General features: G+C 46.1%; 1 protein-coding gene across 1 annotated transcript in view; it reads left to right on the top strand.

Moving 5' to 3' along the window:
• The first annotated feature begins 6396 nt into the window (after positions 1-6396).
• The window catches only part of LOC141228025 (uncharacterized), an 85523-nt gene continuing 67495 nt past the window's right edge, over positions 6397-24424 (top strand). The window contains exons 1-9 of the mRNA XM_073667330.1: positions 6397-6705; positions 7292-7344; positions 7913-8064; positions 8360-8419; positions 8750-9088; positions 9246-9419; positions 21893-21982; positions 22076-22363; positions 22499-22837. Of these exons, the coding sequence (XP_073523431.1) occupies positions 6397-6705; positions 7292-7344; positions 7913-8064; positions 8360-8419; positions 8750-9088; positions 9246-9419; positions 21893-21982; positions 22076-22363; positions 22499-22837 (1804 nt within the window). The remainder of the gene's footprint in view (positions 6706-7291; positions 7345-7912; positions 8065-8359; positions 8420-8749; positions 9089-9245; positions 9420-21892; positions 21983-22075; positions 22364-22498; positions 22838-24424) is intronic.

Here is a 24424-nt window from a genome sequence, read left to right as displayed (position 1 = left end):
CCCTAAGGTTACTATTGGTTCATAGGTCAGAGGGAACTATTCCTTTGTCTCTGACCCTATTTAAAGTGTCACATGTGTTAATAAAGGGGAAGTCTTTTTCTAGTACACCATTCCTGGCTGTGCTGTACTGATTTCCCGAGCGCTCGTAAAACAAATCTTATTAATTTGGAGTTCGGAAGGCATAGAGGAGAGCGTATTTCGCTCACAGAATTTGGTGCCGAAAAGTCCCGGGACTAGACGTGCATTATACCATCCGGATCTAGAGTGAGGAGGACTCTCCAGTTAAAGTGAATTCAAAGGCTGCAGCATAAGGTAAGAAGCTTATTCTTACAATTGTATTTCACTTTTACTGTGAGCTGGTCACCTCCAATCCGGGTGAGTTATTTTTGCAATTAATAGTCTAGTCCAAGAACTGGGAAGAGTTACCTATGCCTTCTTGAACTGTGTGCATGTGATCTGATCAGTGTATGAGTGTGATATAGTGGTACTTATACTTAGAGGATTGTTGTGTTGGATTGTTGTGTTGCTGAATCTTGTTTGGCTGATGAGACTGATCATCTCACCAGAGGGGTATCTTAGGGACCATTTACGGGCTGTATTGTAGTATTTCTGGCTTTGTGACGGACTACTATACAGAATAATAGGATCTGTGGCTGTGTGCCTGCCTATTGGACGCTTGGCTTTGTGCCTATTGTTGATATTGTGCTAGCACTGATTTTGAGGCAAGTATGGGAAACTTGTTGTGTAAATGGAGACAGAAACCCAGTGGAAAGACAGCAAAAAGTAGAATGTGCAGATAACGTGAAGGCAAGGATGCCATAACGGATAGTAAAAGAATGTTGAAATGACTGAAATTCCCCGCAGGGGGGTCTGGTCTGTATGTGTTCAGGGAGAAGGCTGAGCAGGAAAAGAATGTTGGCTCTGGAAGTAATTAGTGCAGAAAGTGTGAGAAAAGCACTATAAGTAAAAGTATTGTGTGAGTGTGACGCGCCCCCTGGGCCAGTGTTGTTTGGGGGATACCCGGAGCCGGATCGGATGGGGGTTGTAGTCTCCGAGTGGCGGTGACCCGGTCCGTGCCCAGGGTGTCAAGCTCAGTGTGTGGCAGTCCTTATAGATGTTACTAGATGTTCTTTTATGTCGACTACGCCACCCGTTGAATTGCGGTCAATACGGCCGCCGCTGCAGCAGGGTCCACTGAGGCTGGTGATGTGTGTGCAGCTTAGGTAGTATAACCCCCAACGGGAGGGGTATAGCCTCAGGGGGTCAGGTGTAGAGGATGGTGGTTGTGGAGGTGCAGGGAGGATGGTAATGAGACGCAGAGTCGGGCTGTGCAGTTCAGGGTCTTTACTTACTGCTTTTGTTTGGTCACTCCGGCCTTGAGTGACCGCCCGAGCCGTGCTGCGTCCACCAGGTCCTGGACTCGGCCAACTCCCAAGTAATTCTGGAGCGTGATCCTGAGCTCCCTTTCTGACGTTCCTTCTCTCTGGCCTTCCCCACCAGGGATCCACCTAAGTCCGGCTCCCTCGGGCCTCTTGTTGGTAAACCCTTGTCTCTGGGTTCCCTGACCCTATTCCTGGTCTGCCTTCCGGGTGGATTTAGTGGGTGGTCGTGGCAGATCCTGCCCACGACCTCCGGTCTCTGGCTGAGGATTAGTGCCCTCCACCAGCTTGGGATCCGGTACCCTTGTGCCAACTCTTCACCCTCTGGTCTAATCTTGGGATCTTGGAGTTCTCTCTTCTCCCCTGCTGGGTCCTTCTTTCTCCTCTCTCTCTCTGGGCCTTGGAGCTGCTCTCCTCCTCTGCTCCTCAGGTTACACTCTGACAGACTGACTGACCTCTACAAAAGACCCTGATCTAAGATGGTTCCCACCTTATATACTCCCTCTATGTGTGAGCTCAGGTGACCAGCACCCAATGAGCTCCTAGCACTACCCAGACTGCTCCCCCTATCTGCCCCTACACTACTGGGATGTTCCACCCCCCTCCCACTCCAGCCAGGGACAGACACTGTCGTACCTGCACATTTCTCTAGTGGGAGTACCATTCGTCTGTCCCCCGGAAATGGGATGTGTGTAGTGCATGCAGCCTACTGAGCTCAGTTCCACACTCCATCCTTACCCGGGAGTGGAATATCACACCTCTGGCTTGAGGTGCAATACCCCTGTAGCAGCCGAATCCTCAGGGTGCTACATTCCCCCCTGGTAAATCACAGCACGTCCTCGGGCTGTAAGATATAAAAAACATCCAAAACACACAATTTTTTTTTTCATAAACATAAACATATAAAACATCACATATATTATCAGCAATAAAACTTTTCATATAAAACTTTTCATAAATAACATCCTTGTAAACACTCTTGCTCCTCCGGCCACGGTGCAACTTGTGACCGGGAAAAATGCGACAGTCTCCTTTAGAAACACGGTTTTCCTATAAAACCTGTAGAGGGCGCCTTAGAAAGCGCAACTATATACAGGGGGAATATGGCCGCTCTCAGTCCTCGGCCAGGTAATGGGAATAGGGACACACGGGTTAACAGTTCACTCTTGTCCCAACGGGGACATATTTAAATCAGCAACAGTTCTTGGTACCCCGACGGGCAACTTTATACAGTCTCTCTCTACCGTACTTCAACGACGGCGTCCTCCTGCTCTTTCTTGTTGGTTGGTTTCAGTTTCAGACCCGTCCGGATCCTCTTGCTCCTCCTCACACCGCAGCTCCTCCTCCGTCAGGCATGGACATGGAGGGCGTAGGGTCCTTTGGCACACTTGTGCCGGGTGAAGGTGACCTCATCACCCAGGTAAAGGTCACGACCTCTGTGTCCCTCCGGCAGATGGCTTTCTACGTCTCTGCGGGTGACAAAGACGTCGCCGGGGGTATGATGGTCTCTTATGAAGCCCTACCCATGCTGCAGGTTGAATTTAATCACAGTCCCGGTGGTACGGGGACCATGAGCTGCACGGGGGTTCCTCCTGGTCCGGCTCTTCTGCTCCGCGCTCCTTATCTGTGCTTGCTGTTCCCGGACCCGCCTCTCTCTCCGCTCCTTCTCGAAGACCTCGAGCTGCTGGCGGCAGCACTCTGCACGCTCCGCTGCGGCCGCCCGAGTCTCCTGAGTGAACCCCATGAGGTCTCCTCCGGTGGGGTCCCACTCAAACTGTGCCTCCTCTAGCGGGGGCGAGGTCCTCTTTACAGGCTTCGGAGCCGGAATCAGGGGCTCGCACATGGGCCTTGCTCTCTGGAGTTCCAGCTGAATGTACTCCTGGGGCCATACAAAGGGCTGCCCATCCGGGCACGTATGCTGGGCAAATAGATTTTCACCCAGGTGCGGCACTCTAGATGTTGAGGGCGCGTTGATGGTAGCGGCGCCCGGGTTGACCAGGCCTTGCGACCAGGCTTGGGGCACCCTAAAGGCAAAGGGCACCGTAAGAACGGCGGCGCCCGTGGTTACTCGGCCCTGCGACCAGGCTGGTGGCTCCGCGGAGGTAGGGGGCGCTGTTGGAATGGCGGCGCCCGGGTGTACTAGGCCTTGCGACCAGGCCGATGGTATTTCCTGCTTGGCCACGCTCGAGGTCGAGGCGTGTGACGTCACAGGGGTCGCGGCCGCGGTTTCCGGTTGAGGCCTAGTCGGCGGCGGTGACGATGCAGCGACGGGCACGGCAGGGGGAACTTCGGGCTCTGCGACGGGGAGCTGGGGCAGGCACGCGGTTTCCCGGCTCGGGGTAGAGACGTCCCCTTTACCTGCCTCCGTCCGTTCAGCTCCCTTCTTGGCGCCGTCTCCGGCCTTCAGTCCTCCTGCACCATCCTCAGAGGCGGTCTGTCTCCTCGTCTCGGGTGGCGTGCTCCGCTGTCGGGTTTCGATCTGCTGGGCCATCTCTCGGCTCCACTCCGCCAACGTCTCTCGCTGCACCCGGGCCATCCTCCGTGCGAGGCCCTCCAGCGCAGTCTGTGCACACTCCCGGTCTTGGGGGAGCTGTGCCAGGACCTCCACTAGGCCTAGTGGAGTTGTGGCTTGTAGCAGGCTCCTGACCACTGGGCCGGTGCTGCCTGACTCCCCCTCCATCTCCGGGTAGGCTTTCTCTGGACTCCTCTCCAGACTTCTTGTCTCCGGGTGCGCTCTCTCCAGACTGCTCCAGGCGACACCCATCTTTGCTCTCTTGTTCCGTCTCCGCCCACATTTAGGGTGGTCCCGGGGCAACTTAGTGATTGTCAGTTCCAGGGGCAGTTCTCTCACGCTGATGGACACTTCCAGCATCACAGTCTCTGTTGGTGGGCGCGGTTTCCGCTTTTGGCGCCATTCTTCGACCTGGCCCACGATGGGAGGTGACCTCTTGCCACCCTCTGGCACGCCCATAATGGCGTCCGCTCTTCCAAGGCGGGAAATCTTTGGAAATGGCGGGAATCGTCTCCCAGTGGCGGGAAACTCCATGGATGGCGGGAAAAAGCTGCAAATGGCGGACAACCGGCGGGAAACGACCTGTGATGGGGTTCGTTGGCGGGGACCCTCCGGAACCGGCGGGAGACTTCTTTTTGAGGTAACGGTGAACTTTTCTTCAGGCACGCAGTACCCGGTTGTTGCGGGCACGTTATCCTGCCGACTACGCCAAAGTTGACGCGCCCCCTGGGCCAGTGTTGTTTGGGGGATACCCGGAGCCGGATCGGATGGGGGTTGTAGTCTCCGAGTGGCGGTGACCCGGTCCGTGCCCAGGGTGTCAAGCTCAGTGTGTGGCAGTCCTTATAGATGTTACTAGATGTTCTTTTATGTCGACTACGCCACCCGTTGAATTGCGGTCAATACGGCCGCCGCTGCAGCAGGGTCCACTGAGGCTGGTGATGTGTGTGCAGCTTAGGTAGTATAACCCCCAACGGGAGGGGTATAGCCTCAGGGGGTCAGGTGTAGAGGATGGTGGTTGTGGAGGTGCAGGGAGGATGGTAATGAGACGCAGAGTCGGGCTGTGCAGTTCAGGGTCTTTACTTACTGCTTTTGTTTGGTCACTCCGGCCTTGAGTGACCGCCCGAGCCGTGCTGCGTCCACCAGGTCCTGGACTCGGCCAACTCCCAAGTAATTCTGGAGCGTGATCCTGAGCTCCCTTTCTGACGTTCCTTCTCTCTGGCCTTCCCCACCAGGGATCCACCTAAGTCCGGCTCCCTCGGGCCTCTTGTTGGTAAACCCTTGTCTCTGGGTTCCCTGACCCTATTCCTGGTCTGCCTTCCGGGTGGATTTAGTGGGTGGTCGTGGCAGATCCTGCCCACGACCTCCGGTCTCTGGCTGAGGATTAGTGCCCTCCACCAGCTTGGGATCCGGTACCCTTGTGCCAACTCTTCACCCTCTGGTCTAATCTTGGGATCTTGGAGTTCTCTCTTCTCCCCTGCTGGGTCCTTCTTTCTCCTCTCTCTCTCTGGGCCTTGGAGCTGCTCTCCTCCTCTGCTCCTCAGGTTACACTCTGACAGACTGACTGACCTCTACAAAAGACCCTGATCTAAGATGGTTCCCACCTTATATACTCCCTCTATGTGTGAGCTCAGGTGACCAGCACCCAATGAGCTCCTAGCACTACCCAGACTGCTCCCCCTATCTGCCCCTACACTACTGGGATGTTCCACCCCCCTCCCACTCCAGCCAGGGACAGACACTGTCGTACCTGCACATTTCTCTAGTGGGAGTACCATTCGTCTGTCCCCCGGAAATGGGATGTGTGTAGTGCATGCAGCCTACTGAGCTCAGTTCCACACTCCATCCTTACCCGGGAGTGGAATATCACACCTCTGGCTTGAGGTGCAATACCCCTGTAGCAGCCGAATCCTCAGGGTGCTACAAGTGCTTTTGACAATGGACTGAACGGATTTAATGAGACAGAATCATCAGTACCTCCTCCTTATAACGGACCAGGACGGTGGACATGTACAGTATGTAGGGTACAGAATATGGGATGGAAGATAACTGTTCAAATTGCAAGATAACTAAATTTAAATTCAGTTCCCCAATTGCCCCGATTTTTCCAGTTATAACAAAGACGCATGTGGTAGCTGATAGTACACCTCCTCCCCCAGAGCTAATTACATGGGATGGGGAGGGGGAAGAGAGCAGTGAGAGGGGGGCTGATAGAGGATACTTTCACATACCAACGACCAGTACTCCTCACACGAGGCATGGCCCCCCTCACAAGGTGATGAAACAACTTCCCTGATGAGAAGCCTGCTCCTTTCTATAGACAAATTCAGCAGATACAGGGTATATAGAACTGTACATGGCAGGATTTAGAATCGTTAGTAGATGCAGAAGGAGGAGATGTGACTGCACATATTATAAAGCAAGAGACAGGACGATCAAAAGACTATCTGACTGACAGACCTGGAATAGAATATTTACAGAGATTAGTCAGGGGAAGACTATTGTAAGATGTTGCAGCGTTGGGCATTGACAAAACAGAGAGAACAATCTATATCTTTAAATGACGTAACTCAAGAAAAAGATGAAGCTGTAGAAAAATATTTTGCCCGTTTACAGATGACTTGGACAGATATGGGATATTTTCCAGGGGAAAATATACGTATATTGGGAAATGCTTTTGTGGAAGGGTTAAAGAAACCAATTAGAGAGGGACTTGTAAAAGCGCGCCCAGAGCAGAGGGGGAAGGACCCAAAGGATTTGCTACAAGTAGCCAAAGGGGTGGAGCAAGAGTTGATTCAAACTTGCAGAACAAAGACAGTAAGTTTTTTTCCTTTACCATAGAAAAAGGTGGGGGGAGACAGGAATGCAGCAGCCCCCACTCACATAGCAGATAGCTGGGAATGACTTTTTCCCTTCATCCTAATTATTGAAAACCACTAGATAGAAATTATAATGACAGAAATTCAAATTTTAGAGGTTCTATTTCAATGATTAAAATGAACTCCAGGCACATTTTTAAATTTTTATTTTTTCCTTAATATATACTGGGCAGCCGGGTCTGTATGCAATTAGTGTTTTTCTTTGAGAAATCATCAAAGCATTTTATGGTGATTTGCTTAGACAATGCATTATTTCCGTGCCTCTGCAACCAGACTGCCGGCATTTATTTGTTTTTATTTATTTATTTTTCCTTGGTCATAAACAATTTACAAGGATGGTGCTATCACAAGGTGCTCAGAATTCACCGATAATGCCTAGTTTTGCAATGTTTTCTTATTTTGAAAATTTGTTGACTCCTCCATGTTTGGAGGTTGTGATGCTTCAGAGTATGTGGACGATTTATTACTTTGTTCTGACCAAGTTTCATGTCAGGAGTCGTCTATCTCACTTTTGTGCTCCCTAGCAGAACGTGCATGAGAGACCTCTAAAAAGAAACCACAGGTTTATCACCAGAAGGTAGTCTTCATGGCATGTCACAATACACCAGACATTTCACAGAGGAAAGAAAGGTCACAATACAGTAGGTTGCATTACCCCAAAACAGACAACTACAAAGACCAGTGGCCTACTACTCAGCTAGGCTGGATCCTGTTGCCAGAGGTGCACCCTCTTGTGTTACAGCCATTTCTGCGGTTCAAGCAATGCTTGAAAAGGCCACAGAAATAGTTCTTGATTACAAGGTCAGAATTTACACTCAACATGACATTCATGGTGTCCTCAGTCAGGTACATTCTAGGCACATTTCAATGACCCAGCAACTTTGACTTTAATGTGCTCTCCTCATTCCCCCAAATGTAGACCTCAAACGACGCACAGTTTTGAACCCAGTTAAGCTTCTGCCATTGGATTCAAAAAGGGGGGAAAGATGTGGAAAATGAACTATTTTTACATTCTCTGACAGAGGAGGAAATAGGCGAAATACATACACCCCATGATTGTGTAGCTCTGATGTAGTAAGAGACGGCAGGGTTTGAATATGTCTCAGATGAACCCATTGCTAATGCAGATTTTGAGTTTTTTGTAGATGGTCCAAATGCCAAGATGCTGGTCGGTTCTACACTGGATACGCTGTGATCACACAACATGAGGTAATAAAAGCTGAACCACTCCCTCCTCACCTATCGGCACAGGAGGCAGAGCTGAAGGCTCTCACTGAGGCGTGTAGAGCGGCAAAGGGTAAGATGGCCAAATGTGTGTGTAGATAGTAGATCTTGCCTAAAGTCACATGAAAAACCTATAAACCACAGAGAGCTTAAGGGCCCTGATGAAGGCTCTCCTGTTACCAACTAAGCTTGGCGTGATGAAGATAAAAGCTCACACTCGAGCTGACACCAATGAAGCCAGAGGAAATGCTTGTGCGGATGCCGCCGCCAAGGAAGCAACAAAGAGGCCGAGAGTTGAGAGTTTAGCAGCGGTACAGACCGTGACCTCAGTGGCACCTGTCACTCCAGATATTCTTAAATCCCTGCAGAAACAGGTGGTTCAACAGGAAAAAGAGTGGAGACGCAGGGAGCCCAGCTGACTGAGGAAGGTTTGTGGAAAAAGGGCAGTAAGCTCTGCCTGCTGCCAGCTCTTTACTCAGTGACGGCCCAGGTAATCCATGGACTAACACATTTGTCAAAAACAGCTATGTGTGCTTTGGTAGACAAGGTATGGGTGGCGCCAGGGTCCAGTACCCAGGCAGCCAGGCACACACAGTCTTGTATGAAGTGTGCACAACAACGTAGGGAAAGCTGTGAAGATCCCGCAGAAACACACCCCTCGTCCGCTCTACCGTTCCAGAGATTGCAGATTGACTATATACAACTACCATGAGTAGGGGTATATGAGTTCTTGCTTGTGTGTGTTGATCTCTTTTCAGGTTGTCCTGAGGCATATTCGGTGCAGAAAGCGACAGTAAAGATTACTGCTCAAAAACTCATGAATGAGGTGGTATGTAGATATGGGGTTCCTGAAGTGATTGAAAGTGATAGAGGTACACATTTCACTGGACAGATCATGAGAGAGATCTTAAAGTCTTTGGGAATTGAGCAGGGTTTACACACACCTTATCATCCACATAGTAGTGGGAAGGTAGAAAGACTGAATGGGACATTAAAGTTAAAGATTCAGAAGGCAAAAGAGGAAACCGGCAAACCATGGACTGAATGCTTGCTTCTAGCTCTTTTCTCAATAAGGTACACTCCAAGTATAATAACAGGTCTGAATCCATATGAGATACTTTTTGGTTCAGTACCTAGAACAGGGTCATATTTCCCACAGTCACTTCAGATGCAGAATGACAGCCTGACTAGCTATGTGCCAGCCTTGCATAATCTCCTAAACAGTGCATAAACAGGTGTATTCTTCCATTCCAGACCCTGAATCAATGTCTGGAACACATGATCTCAAGCCAGGAGACTGGGTGGTCCTAAAAAGACACGTCAGAAAAAGCCTTGATTCAAGATTTGATGGGCCATTCCTAGTTCTTCTGACCACAGCAACTTTAGTGAAGCTTGAGGGAAAATCCACTTGGATACACGCCAGCCACTGTAAACGAGTCACTCCACCAGCAGAATGATGACCTTTTTACCAGTTCTAATGGGGATAGTGGTGGCATTGTCTCTAGCAAAGACATTAAATGAAGTTCTGAATGGTGACTGGGATAATAAATTCATTAGACATCACCAAGTACTTTTAAAAGACATGGACACGAGTACATTAGCAAAAGACTGTTGGATTTGCACTCACAGTCCTGTGAGCTCTAATACTATGCCTTATTAAGCCATTCCAGTGACTGAAAGAAATGTTCTATTTGAGTAACCGCATTTTTCCCACTAAGCTAGATAACAACAGGAAAGAGAGAGCTGTAGGTTTGCCTGTAGATGCACGGGTGACTGAGCTGTGGTTGTTGTTCAACAGGAGTGGTCTGCCTCTAAGACAGACAGGAATGCCTTGGGCTTCTAGTCGTGCTGACCGCTCCTGTTATCCGAACTTCCCCTCTTGTAGCTGCATCCAGATAAGATCCAGAGACGTCGCTTTCTCTACAGTATTCTGAGTGTAACGGGTCTGTACCGACATCACACAGTGTGTAGCTGAGTATTCTGAGTGCAACGGGTCTGTACCAACATCACACAGTGTGTAGCGGTCGATGTCACGCTCAATCCTGAGCTTCACTGTGTAAACGTCACCTTGAAAAGAATTATATCAGGTATTATGTCAAATGACACTCAGTATCAGGAAGAGATTATGGACATATTGAGCTCCACCTTGTTGTCTAAATGGATTACTAGTCTATTCAATAACATTGTTATGGGAGCACCGGAGAGTTTGTACATTGTATGTGGACATCAGGCCTACAAGTGGTTACCTAATAACTTCACAGGGGTCTGCACACCGGCCTTCCTGACCCCATCAACCTTTATAGTGCCTCACACCAGAGTAAATGTTAAAGCAATCCCTATACACATTATACAGACGAGCTGCAGACAATCCCAGACCCAAGGGTAAACCGCATCTTGTAGAAATGGGGGTGGCAAATAAGATTGTGAGCAGCGTATTGATTTACCCGTCCATAATGCAGATGGGATAAGCTGGTGGAGGCAACTGATTATCTAGATGACCAGATCCTCCAGGTGCTTGATGTCCTTAATGCATCTAATATAATACAGAAGCAGCTGATTGTAGTCACTGACAGCACCCCATAGTGCTGGACCACCTGACCACTATGGTGGGATGTGTCAGATCATCGGTCCCGCATGTTGTCATTACACATGACATTATGGGAAATCTCCAGGTTAGGACTGATATACAGAAGATAACCGAGATAAGGGATAAGTGGTTACAGGAACATGACGCAAACAAGGACTCCTGGTGGGAGAAACATTCTCTTTCCTGAATCCCACTAATTGGTTCAAGGGTCTAGGTGGGGGGCTCTCAGGGATTATACATGTATGCAATTATTATTATTCTGCTTGTTGATATATGTAGCCGTAAAAGCGCTAATCTATGTTACATCTAAGTTACTCAGGTTTATATGTAAGGAAAACCGTGTCACAGAACCCCTGATTGTATACTATGGACCCCAGACAAGAAAAGATCCATTGTTGTGATACAATTATAGGTGTTTAGGTAGGGAACTGAGGCGAAGCAGGTAGGAAAGTCCCGAGGACGCGACTAGCGCGCTCCTATATACCTACCGAGATGCCATAATTGGTCACAAAAGGGGGGAAATGTGAGAGAAAAGAATCCATCTTGTTTGTCTGTGGCATCCATTTTGTCTTCACTCTTATGTAATGCTCAACAGGCAACACTGAGGGGCAGTGAGGTTTCACATTACGATTCACTCCCCTAAGGTTACTATTGGTTCATAGGTCAGAGGGAACTATTCCTTTGTCTCTGACCCTATTTAAAGTGTCACATGTGTTAATAAAGGGGAAGTCTTTTTCTAGTACACCATTCCTGGCTGTGCTGTACTGATTTCCCGAGCGCTCGTAAAACAAATCTTATTAATTTGGAGTTCGGAAGGCATAGAGGAGAGCGTATTTCGCTCACAGCACAAATATTTACTGTTCATACTTTTTGCAAAACTGATATGTTACATTTTTTGCATTACAGTGTTATGTGTGTATTTAAGAAAAAAAAAGCATGGATGAAAATAAAGGGTAACCGGAGCCCTTGAAACATTCTACATGCTCATTGTTCCAGAATGATAGAACAATCTGGTCGGCAGTACTAGTTAAGCAGCTGAATTAATTGTGCCAATCTTTGGGCAACTGCTTTCACCGGGAAGTTACATTTACTTGCAAACAAATAAACAAAACAGGAAATGCAGTTTCTGACTGTGTTAGTGTCCGCGTTCTTGAAAGTTACTCATTCTTGTACGACCAGCTCACAAGTTGACACATAACAGAAGGCTTTTTGTGAGTATTTTGACATTTTATTCTATTGACCTTGACTGTAATGTTAGAGGTGAGTAGAACCATCTTCATGGCCTCCTCCAAGGCCTACAGGAAATTACAGACATTTCACCTGATGCATCTTATATGTGTATTGCTTTTGGTGGTATAAGTTATTATATTGGGGTTCCATGTATATTTTATGAAAATGACTGAAAATATATTGATGGATTATGTCTATAAACTACACCTCAACAGATCTATGAAAAAGTGTAAGACATGATCATGGCTTCATGCATATTTGAGCAAGATAGAAGATATCAAGAAAGTTTCTGTTTTTTAACACCAGATGTTTGACTCTATGATTTAGCAAAACTAGTGCAAAGACAAATAGAAGAAAATGCCAAATCTTGGTATATTAATATTAGGCAGCGCACTCTGCACCTACTTTTATATCGATTCATGCATGTTTAATTATGCAGAGTCGGGTGCACTTACAATACCTAACTTAGTGCCGTGCCAACAAAATCAGTTGGATACATTAGTGTAATGTCTTTCCTTACATAAAGAAGCATACGCCGCAGGCAGCATTACAGGTTTTTTCAGCACAGACTAGCAAAGAAGTCTAAGCTTTTGAGAAGTGGTAAGAACTGTCACCAGATGTGAACTTCAAGCACATGACAAAATATTTTCTTGGCACATGTCTGACTCACAGAAATGTCTAATTAATTCACAGAACACTATTTTGATTTCCAAGCATATTCTTCTGCTGTAATCCACAAACGCAGTGTGAACTAAGCATTAGTGTCATGTACCCAATGTACTTACAATGTATATGTATTGCTAGGAGCATTAGTGTCTCACTTTTGGACGTACAATGCCTTACTGTTCGATGGGATTGGTGTATTTCTATAGACTTTATTTAACCACCACTGAAATTATATTCTGTACCCGTATAGCTGTAAAATGTCTAGTCTTCAGGGATAAAAATATACTTCCCTTCTGTATACTAATATTTCTGCTTCCCAAGGTTTGTAAGAAGCTTTTTATTAGAAAGCATTGTCTGCAGGGCTGGGACCAAGCATAGGCAGAAGTAGGCTACTGCCTAGGGCACTACCTCCTATCACATGGGGTGGGGGGCACACCGAGTAGAGGACAACCTCTTTAGTGTATGTAGCAAGGATGTGTGAGCAATGTATATGCCCCTAACCCTCCCGAGTGACGTACATGACCCCCAGCCCTCGCCAGTGATGTATATGCCTGTCAGCGCTCCCCAGTGATGTTTATGCCCCACAGCCCCCCCATGATGTATATGCACCCAGACCCATGATGTATATGCCCCAGCCTTTCATACTGATGTCTATGCCCCAGCCCTCTCCAGTGATGTATATACACTCAGACCCCAGTGATGTATATGCCCTCAGCCCTCCCCAGTGATGTATATACTCCCAGCCCTCCCTCGTGATCTATATGCACCCAGACCCCAGTAATGTATATGCCCCAGCCCTCCACAGTGATGTATATGCCCCCAGCCCACCAAAGTGATACATATGCCCCCCAGCCCACCCCAGTGCTGTGTATGCCCCAGCCCTCCCAGCGATGTATAAGCCCTCAGCCCTCCCCAGTGGTGTATATGATTTCCAGCCCTCCCCATGTTATATATGACCCTCAGCCGTCTCAAGTGATGTATATGCACCCAGACCTGTGATGTATATGCCCTTAGCACTCCCTAGTAATGTCTTTGCCCCAGCCCTCCCCAGTGATGTATATGCCCCCCAGCAATATATATGCCCCAGCCCTCCCCAGTAATGTATATACCCCCAGCCCTTTCCAGTGATATATGTGCCCCCCAGCCCTCCCAAGTAATGTATATGCCCCTTAGCTCTCCCTAGTGATGTATATGCCTCCCAGCCCTCCCCAGTGATGTATATGCCCCCCAGCCCTCCCAAGTAATGTATATGCCCCTTAGCTCTCCCTAGTGATGTCTATGCCCCCCAGCCCTCCCAAGTAATGTATATGCCCCAGCCTTCCCCAGTGATGTATATGCCCCTAGTGATGTATATTCCCCCAGCCCTCCCAGTGATGTATATGCCCCTAGGACTCCTTAATAATGTCTTTGCCCCCAGCCCTCCCAGTGATGTATATGCCCCCCAGCCCTCCCCAGTGATGTATATACCCCTAGCACTCCTTAGTAATGTCTATGCCCCCAGCCCTCCCCAGTGATGTATATGCCCCCCAGCCTTTCCCAGTGATGTATATGTATCCAGATCCCAGTAATGTATATGCCCCGGCCCTCCCCAGTGATGTATATTCCCCCCAGTCTTCACCAGTGATGTATATGCATCTCAACTATGTATATTCCCCCAGCCCTCCCAGTGATGTATATGCCCCTAGCCCTTCCCAGTGATATATATGCCCCCCAGCAATATATATGCCCCAGCCCTCCCAGTGATGTGTATGCCCCCAGCCCTCTCCAGTGATGTATATGCTCCCCAGTGATATATATGACCCCTGAGCCCTCCCCGGTGATGTATATGCACCCAGACCCCTGATGTGTATGCCCTCCAGCCTTCCCTAGTGATGTATATGCCCCCTAGCCCTCTCCAGTGATATATGTATATACAGTACAGACCAAAAGTTTGGACACACCTTCTCATTTAAAGATTTTTCTGTATTTTCATGACTATGAAAATTGTACATTCACACTGAAGGCATCAAAACTATTAATTAACACATGTGGAATTATATACTTAACAAAAAGGTGTGAAACAGCTGAAAATATGTCTTATATTCTAGGTTCTTCAAAGTAGCCACCTTTTGCTTTGATGACTGCTTTGCACACTCTTGGCATTCTCTTGATGAGCTTCAAGAGGTAGTCACCGGAAATGGTCTTCCAACAATCTTGAAGGAGTTCCCAGAGATGCTTAGCACTTGTTGGCCCTTTTGTCTTCACTCTGCGGTCCAGCTCACCCCAAACCATCTCGATTGGGTTCAGGTCTGGTGACTGTGGAGGCCAGGTCATCTGGCGTAGCACCCCATCACTCTCCTTCTTGGCCAAATAGTCCTTACACAGCCTGGAGGTGTGTTTGGGGTCATTGTCCTGTTGAAAAATAAATGATGGTCCAACTAAACGTAAACCGGATGGAATAGCATGCCGCTGCAAGATGCTGTGGTAGCCATGCTGGTTCAGTATGCCTTCAATTTTGAATAAATCCCCAACAGTGTCACCAGCAAAGCACCCCCACACCATCACACCTCCTCCTCCATGCTTCACGGTGGGAACCAGGCATGTAGAGTCCATCCGTTCACCTTTTCTGCGTCGCACAAAGACACGGTGGTTGGAACCAAAGATCTCAAATTTGGGCTCATCAGACCAAAGCACAGATTTCCACTGGTCTAATGTCCATTCCTTGTGGAATTAAACCTGACAGGGCACACCTGTGAAGTGAAAACCATTTCCGGTGACTACCTCTTGAAGCTCATCAAGAGAATGCCAAGAGTGTGCAAAGCAGTCATCAAAGCAAAAGGTGGCTATGACTCGCCCCCTGGGCCGTGGGGCACGCGGATCCGGGCGATAGGGGAACGATGGGGGTAGTAGTGGCGGCCCGGTCCCGCGGCTCAGGGTGGTCAGACCAATGGTAGTCTGCTACGTGCTTTAGATAATGTCCGACTACGCCACCCGTGGATTGTGGCTATTAGGAACCGCCGCTGCATGCAGACCGCTGGGGCTGATGATGGGTGCAGCTGAGGTGGTGTGACTCCCCACGGGAAGAGTGCAGCCCCAGGGCAGTGTAGTGGATGGTGGGAGTGATGGTAATGAGAGTCCCAGTACCGGTAGTGCTGGAGGAGCGAAAGAGCACACAGACAACGTACTGCAGTCCAATGTCTTTTACTCACAGTTCAGATACTCCAGGTCACTTCTGTACAGGTAGTGACCGCCCGAGCCGTGCTGCGTCCACCAGGTGCGGGGCTCGGTCAACTCCCAGGCAGTTCAGGAGCATGGCACAGGACCCCCTTTTGTCCTTTCTCTGGCCTGCCTCACCAGTGACCCACTTTTGTCCAGCTGCCGCGGACTCGTGCGGTTAAACGTGGGCCCCGTCCTCCGCTGTCCTATATGGTGCCTTCCTAGCAGGTTTGATGAGGTGTCGCACCAACAAATGATCACGACGATCGGTCTTTGGCTGAGGGTAGTTTCTCCTCCACCAACTTGGGATCCGGTACCCTTAATCTGCCTGACCCTTCACCCTGGATTCTCGTGGGTTCTTAGGGTCCCTTCCACCTTCTTGTTCCTGAGCCCTTCTGTTTCTCTGTCTCTCCTTCTCTTTCTCTGTTCCTTTCTGTTCCATTCTCTTGGAGCTGAGATGAGCCAAAATCCCAGCTCCCCTTCACCTCCTCCTCGGCCTCTTACTAGGCCCTCCTGGAGTAGAGCTCCTACAGAGCCTCTACTCCCTGTCTTCTCCTCTGGCTGAACTGACCTAGATCTAAGATGGTGCCCACCTTTTATACCTCCCTCTGACCATGAGCCCAGGTGACCAGCAACCAATGAGCTCCTATCTACGCTCAGGAACCAACCCCTATCTGCCCCTACAGCACTGGGTGTTCCACCCCCCTCCCCACTCCAGGCAGGGACATAGTCGGTCGTGCCTGCACTTCTGTCTAGTGGGAGCACCGTTGAGCTGTCCCTCGGAAATGGGGTGTGTGTGCTGTATGCAGCTAACTGAGCCTTGGTCCATACTCCATCCTTACTCGGGAGTGGAATATCACACCTCTGGTCTGAGGTGCAATACCCCTGTAGCGGCCGAACCCTCGGGGCGCTACAGCTACTTTGAAGAACCTAGAATATAAGACATATTTTCAGTTGTTTCACACTTTTTTGTTAAGTATATAATTCCACATGTGCTAATTCATAGTTTTGATGCGTTCAGTGTGAATGTACTATTTTCATAGTCATCAAAATATAGAAAAATCTTTAAATGAGAAGGTATGTCCAAACTTTTGGTCCGTACTGTACATACATCAGTGAGTATATGTATATACTCAGACCCCAGTGATGTCTATGCCCCAGCCTTCCCCAGTGATGTCTATGCCCCAGCCCTCCACAGTGATGTTTATGCCCCCCAGCCCTCCCCAGTGATGTATACAGTACAGACCAAAAGTTTGGACACACCTTCTCATTTAAAGATTTTTCTGTATTTTCATGACTATGGAAATTGTACATTCACACTGAAGGCATCAAAACTATGAATTAACACATGTGGAATTATATACTTAACAAAAAAGTGTGAAAGAACTGAAAATATGTCTTATATTCTAGGTTCTTCAAAGTAGCCACCTTTTGCTTTGATGACTGCTTTGCACACTCTTGGCATTCTCTTGATGAGCTTCAAGAGGTAGTCACTGGAAATGGTCTTCCAACAATCTTGAAGGAGTTCCCAGAGATGCTTAGCACTTGTTGGCCCTTTTGCCTTCACTCTGCGGTCCAGCTCACCCCAAACCATCTCGATTGCCACACCCTTAAATTGCACAGAATGCAAACAAGATAAAAAACCAAGCAATGTGAACTGAGGTCTAAGATGGTAGACATGCAAGAATTAGGAGCATGTTCACACTAGCAAAAAGAAGCAAAACCTACAAAAGACAAAAGACAAAAGTATATCTCATACCCTACCATCATTATATATAAATGTAAAGCAAAGTTGCATAATAAATATAGGGTACTTAGTGAACTATTTTTGATCAAAAAAAGTATACAAGCCGTCCCACCAGCGGCAAGGTGACCCTAAATTGGGACGGTACCTATACTGCCTATATTAAAAACCTTACTGTATATCAAAGTTGAAGTAATGCATATAAAAGGGTAGACAAATAGGACCGGGTCCCAACTCCAGACCACCCAGGCCCGTGGTAAGCTACATATATACCAGTCAGCTCAACAAAGGGGATGCCACACCCTTAAATTGCACAGAATGCCAGCCCTCCCCTGTAATGTGTATGCCCCCAGCCTTCCACAGTGATGTCTATGCCCACAGCCCTCCTCAGTGATGTCTATGCCCTCAGCTCTCATCAGTGATGTGTATGACACCAGTGTCTCCTGTGATGTATATGCCCCCAGCGTCTCATGTGATGTATATATAGCAGTACCAACATCTCCTATGTGATGTATATACAACAGTCCCAGCGTCTCCACTGTGATGTATATACAGCAGTCCCAGCATCTCCTATATGATGTACAGTACAGACCAAAAGTTTGGACACACCTTCTCATTTAAATATTTTTCTGTATTTTCTTGACTATGGAAATTGTACATTCACACTGAAGGCATCAAAACTATGAATTAACACATGTGGAATTATATACTTAACAAAAAAGTGTGAAACAACTGAAAATATGTCTTATATTCTAGGTTCTTCAAAGTAGCCACCTTTTGCTTTGATGACTGCTTTGCACACTCCTGGCATTCTCTTGATGAGCTTCAAGAGGTAGTCACCGGAAATGGTTCTCACTTCACGGGTGTGCCCTGTCAGGTTTAATAAGTGGGATTTCTTGCCTTATAAATGGGGTTGGGACCATCAGTTGTGTTGTGCAGAAGTCTGGTGGATACACAGTAGATAGTCCTACTGAATAGACTGTTAGAATTTGTATTATGGCAAGAAAAAAGCAGCTAAGTAAAGAAAAACGAGTGGCCATCATTACTTTAAGAAATGAAGGTCAGTCAGTCCAAAAAAATGGGCAAACTTTGAAAGTGTCCCTAAGTGCAGTTGCAAAAACCATCAAGCGCTACAAAGAAACTGGCTCACATGAGGAGCACCCCAGGAAAGGAAGACCAAGAGTCACCTCTGCTTCTGAGGATAAGTGTATCCGAGTCACCAGCCTCAGAAATCGCAGGTTAACAGCAGCTCAGATTAGAGACCAGGTCAATGGTACACAGAGTTCTAGCAGCAGACACATCTCTTCAACAACTGTTAAGAGGAGACTTTGTGCAGCAGGCCTTCATGGTAAAATAGCTGCTAGGAAACCACTGCTAAGGACAGGCAACAAGCAGAAGAGACTTGTTTGAGCTAAAGAACACAAGGAATGGACATTAGACCACTGGAAATCTGTGCTTTGGTCTGATGAGTCCAAATTTGAGATCTTTGGTTCCAACCACCGTGTCTTTGTGTGACGCAGAAAAGGTGAATGGATGGATTCTACATGCCTGGTTCCCACCGTGAAGCATGGAGTAGGAGGTGTGATGGTGTGGGGGTGCTTTGCTGGTGACACTGTTGGGCATTTATTCAAAATTGAAGGCATACTGAACCAGCATGGCTACCACAGCATCTTGCAGCGGCATGCTATTCCATCCAGTTTGGATTTAGTTGGACCATCATTTATTTTTCAACAGGACAATGACCCCAAACACACCTCCAGGCTGTGTAAGGGCTATTTGACCAAGAAGGAGAGTGATGGGGTGCTACGCCAGATGACCTGGCCTCCACAGTCACCAGACCTGAACCCAATCGAGATGGTTTGGGGTGAGCTGGACCGCAGAGTGAAGGCAAAAGGGCCAACAAGTGCTAAGCATCTCTGGGAACTCCTTCAAGATTGTTGGAAGACCATTTCTGGTGACTACCTCTTGAAGCTCATCAAGAGAATGCCAAGAGTGTGCAAAGCAGTCATCAAAGCAAAAGGTGGCTACTTTGAAGAACCTAGAATATAAGACATATTTTCAGTTGTTTCACACTTTTTTGTTAAGTATATAATTCCACATGTGTTACTTCATAGTTTTGATGCCTTCAGTGTGAATGTACAATTTTCATAGTCATGAAAATACAGAAAAATCTTTAAATGAGAAGGTGTGTCCAAACTTTTGGTCTGTACTGTATATGTTTACAAAACTTATTATCACAAAGACTTGACTGCGCTCCAGACTGACGCAAACCTGGAAAAGCAGTTGTGAGAAACAACATGCTCAGTATCACCTAACATCAAAGCTACAGCCATCACATTAGGCGTGAGCTAATTAATTGTTTGATCAAATATAGTAGGATAATTTCATATTCAAGTTGATAATTTTGTGTGGCCCCCGAATGATGGTAGAAATTTCCAAATGGCCCTTGGCAGAAAAAACATTCCCCACCCCTGATTTATATCAGTGTCAAAGGCTTGAGAATATGTAGAACTGAAAAGGGAAATCAGCTGGGTAGGGCTATGTGACTTGCCGTATTGCTCCAGTGTTTTCTGGGTGAGTCGGAGGTCACTTCTCATTGTAAGTCTGAGAAAGCCAAAATGAGGGCAGAAACGTGGCTTTCATAGACTTACACTAAGAGCTTGTGACCGTTACCTCTGACTTCCGGTCAGTCAGAAGTTGCGATCACAAGATGGCACCGCAGAACTGGAGTGATGTCGGGAACAACCGAAGACAGCGGCTGGTAAGTATACTATATTAAGTCAGGGAACTTAAATTAGTGGCACCACTCCAGTGCTGAAATAAAAAAACAGCTGGAGTGGTGCTTTAGTGATTTTTTATGGTCATCTAATGTTATAAAAAACTTGACTGTCCGTGATTATTTTAAGAAGCTGTCCAGAAAAAATAAAGTTGGCAACCCTGACACACAGACCAAACTTCAATGCAAGTTAGTGGGCCAGTGAACGAAAAAAACAAAAAATCACGCAAATGACATCTGTGTGCAATTTGAGTGATGTCCATTTTTTTACTGTTTAATGGGTAGGAGAAGCTTGGACTTTTTTTTTGTATCCGAGAAAATGGATGCCACCTGATGGTAAAAACAGACACATGGACTAAATGTAGAAGAAAATTGGATGTATAAATAACACTAATAAAAAATTGTCCCTTTTTTCTCATGTGCACAAAAAATTAGGATTTGCTGAAATTTTCAAAAAACTCTTATTACTAAAAACCTGAACATGAGCTGCACTCCATTACCCTTTACCCTCCATTGTCGACAATTCACCAGCAGCTGTGTATTCTAGCCTGTAGTGAACTAAAGGAGCCAAAAAATAGGAATGATATTTCCAGATTCTCCAAAGGGAAAATCAGTTGCATATTGCAGAATGAACATTGGGAATGGGATTTTAAGAAATCATAAATAAAATAGAATATACAGATCATAAATTGACCAGTGCTGTGTATATAGCGCTTTATTTATGAGCATTAATACAACTTGATGCAAAACTCTTATATACATAAAATTAGAGAAAAAAAATACTGGATCCCACTATATGTGGTCAGGAAAACCTTTCCTAGAGCATTAAAAATGCTTCCATGACTACACATACTGGTATCCAATCCATTGTTTTTGCCAATATGGCTCCCAAACACTTGTATTGAGGGCATTTGCAATAAGCACATCTAAAATTCAGATTTTTCCTTCAGAATTTACTTGTATTTGCATCACCTACATGTTACATTTAATGTGACCACAAAACCTGTCTGAATTAGGAGCGCCGAGTCCAATATTCCGGAAAACTTTGACAAACAGTTTGAGATACTTGTATTCCCAAGGCTGGAGGATACTTTCTATTCAAACTCTATGTAGTACTTTTTCTCTACTTTTCTTCCTCTTGCTGTATGAATAAATTGACAACTGGGTGTTACCATTTCAGGCACTGTCTCAGCACACTTAAAGGGGTTATCCACTACTGGACAACCCCTTATAAATGACTGTATAAATTAAGGAAAGCTATACTCAACTCCCCACCTATCTGTTCTGACCAATAATGTGAGGGCCTTAAGCCCCTCGTGACCTTGCTTATATCAGTAGACCAGTGGGGGACATAGGGCTGTGAGTAATGGAGGTCCAAGAGGCAAATATTGATTTTTTTATTGTTATTTATGCAGCACCCTGGGCCATTAATAAGATGTCTAATACTGAACAACTTCTTTAACTGTGTCAGTACTGAATACCATGTGTCATAGACACACCCTATTGACAATAGGAATGGTAACACCCATTTGTCAATTTATTAATAGGAGGAAAAATAGAAGAATAGCACAACATGGAGATTTAAAGGAAACTTTTTGCAGAGTATTTCCTAAAACAGACAAGTCAGGATAGCTGACTGATCTACTTGTATTTCACTAAACAACTACAACTCCACTAAGAACATCTCATTTTGCAATCTGTAGGTTCTAATAGGTTCAGGAGAGAACGGGACTTAAAAGCTGCACCCTTGATGGCAAAAACCCATGACTCTGGAGTCCCAGTTCTAGGTTATGGTGGGAGCACACATGCTTGAATTAGGAGAGGAAATACAAGTTGGTCTAAATGTAGGTAACCCTATAAAATGTCATATTTTTGTTACATTTCAGAAACACAGAAGGCCCCGAATGTCTTCCCTTTGACCCCATGTAAGAGTGTGACCTCTGAAAACATCATGATTGGATGTCTGGCTACTGGGTATGTTCCTGGACCAGTAAAAATACAGCTGACTTCAGGGTCCATAAGAAGTGCTTCCAAGGAGATGACAGTACAATACGGGAACATATTTGCCTCAGGTAGCTTCCTGGCCATACCTCGATCTAGTCTTAAGAAAGAAAACCAAAGCTGTACAGTGGAACACGAACTAACAAAATTTAAAACCGAAATTAAAATAAAAGGTAGGATCATGAAAACAACATTGCTCGAAAAAAGCCAAAAGAATATTGACACGTCAATGTGTACTGTATTTGAGCGTCATACAAATGTAACATGGTCATAAATGTAACTCTATGTCTTTATTTGGACCTTTACAGTGAAGGATCAAGAGACAAGAGATGAGGCGACAAATGCCGCATTATATTTATTCCGACCTCATAGACGGGAAATTGATGAAGTTGACAGTTATAGTCAAGTGAATCTCATCTGTATGATCAAAACTTACAGCAAAGGTAACATCAATGTTTTATGGAAGGAAAGTGACACTATAATGAAGCAAGGAATGATCACAGAATACACAGCAAAAGACCCTGAAAAAACCCCTATAAAGATCAGTATGCTGACCATCAGGAAGGAGAACTGGAAGAAAAACAAATATTCTTGCAGTTTACCAGGAGGAAATGAAGTAAAAGTTGAGGCGCAGGAACAATGCAATGGTAATTGATCTATGTGCTTCAAATCGCAGCCTGTGTAATATGTGTAGCCACCCCTATTTCACTAAAAGTGATTATATAGCATTACAATTATCTGACAAGCTACTAATGTACTTGTATGTACTTGTATATAATTATAGAGAATACCCTGCCACTTAATTACATTCCTACATTACCCATTATTAAAGGGTTGTCCTGCAATGACATATTGATGACCTACGTTAAAGACAGGTCATCAAAATCAGATCATTGGGGGTCCGAATATATATAGTGTAGAGAGCAGAAACATCATGGCTCCGCACAGTTTCTGTTCCCAGGTCCCGCAGCTCAACTCAGATTCACTTCATTAAAAGCTGAGCTGCAGTACTGGGGAACGGCCACTACACAGTGCACAGAGCAGCGCTCTTCTGGTTTCATACGCTGGTTACATCTAGACGCCGCTGGCGCTACAAGCAATTGGCGGTGGGAGTGCTGGATGGATTAGAATGGGGGCGGTGTGTAGCCGCAGCCTCTATACAGCTGATGGAGCTATGCTGTGCAGCTCCACAACTGATCACGTATGGCACTGCCATCACTGGGAACAACTGATCGCACCTCCATTGGTCTCATATTGATGAACTATCCTAAAAGTAGTGGACAACCCCTATAACTTGCACAAAAGTTGAGCAAACCTGTGAAAATTAGTTTTAAGCATTTGGCTAAACAGACAATATATAAAGCCCCACTGTGCCCATAGGTAAATGTAACCTTGTTCATAGGGTAATTTGCAGCTGATTGTATTTAGCAAGTTGTTGTGACCTTCCAAATGTTCACTTAAGGCTGAATTGAGATGTCTGTGAAATAAAGTCCCTGCACGGACCGCAATGCACATACTGACCACCGGTCTCCTGACCCGAACTTGGCAACCTGATATATGCCTATGAGGCTGTGAAGTTTGGGTCAGGAGACCCGCAGCCAGTCTGTACATTGAGATCCATACTTGGACCATATCTGAATTCGGCCTTAAGCCTGTTTTTTTTTTAAATGTGTCCGGATGGAAATGATATCTGTAAAAATGATGTCCCCCAGAGAGTGAACGAGGAGTACTTTGTGTAACTAATGATAAAACATTTTGGGTTATTTAGGCATTTTGGAAAAGTAGCACCGTACGACTGTTTAGATGGGACATTATATTAATAGGGTAATTAGAACAATCATGTGACAGGTCATCTTTTCTGTTTTTTCTCCATTTTTTGTTTTTCTTTTTGCTTTTCTCAGTTGCTTCATATGCTGAATTGTAGTATTTAACCATATTCACTTGTAACCATGCATTAAAATGTCCTTTTTGACGATCTCACTGCTTTCTGGCTGTCTACTGCTTGGTAACATGTATTGTGTATATGTCTTTGTGTTTATTAATAGTTGCAAGCTAATACCATAAGCAACATAAATGACAGAAAACTATATCATGGTAGGAGCATCACACAGCATATATACATTTACACAAAATATATTTCCATAGTTCTTCCTATCCCCTTACAATTGACATTAAAATATGAAAACATAGATAGACGGAAATTTATTCTGGAAGGAAGGTGATTAAATTTCTCA

Source organism: Phyllobates terribilis, unplaced genomic scaffold (genome assembly GCF_046119375.1).
Source record: "Phyllobates terribilis strain yellow unplaced genomic scaffold, ASM4611937v1 Scaffold_1__5_contigs__length_1240528914, whole genome shotgun sequence".
NCBI lineage: Eukaryota > Metazoa > Chordata > Amphibia > Anura > Dendrobatidae > Phyllobates > Phyllobates terribilis.
This window is presented reverse-complemented; position numbering and strand designations above follow the sequence as displayed.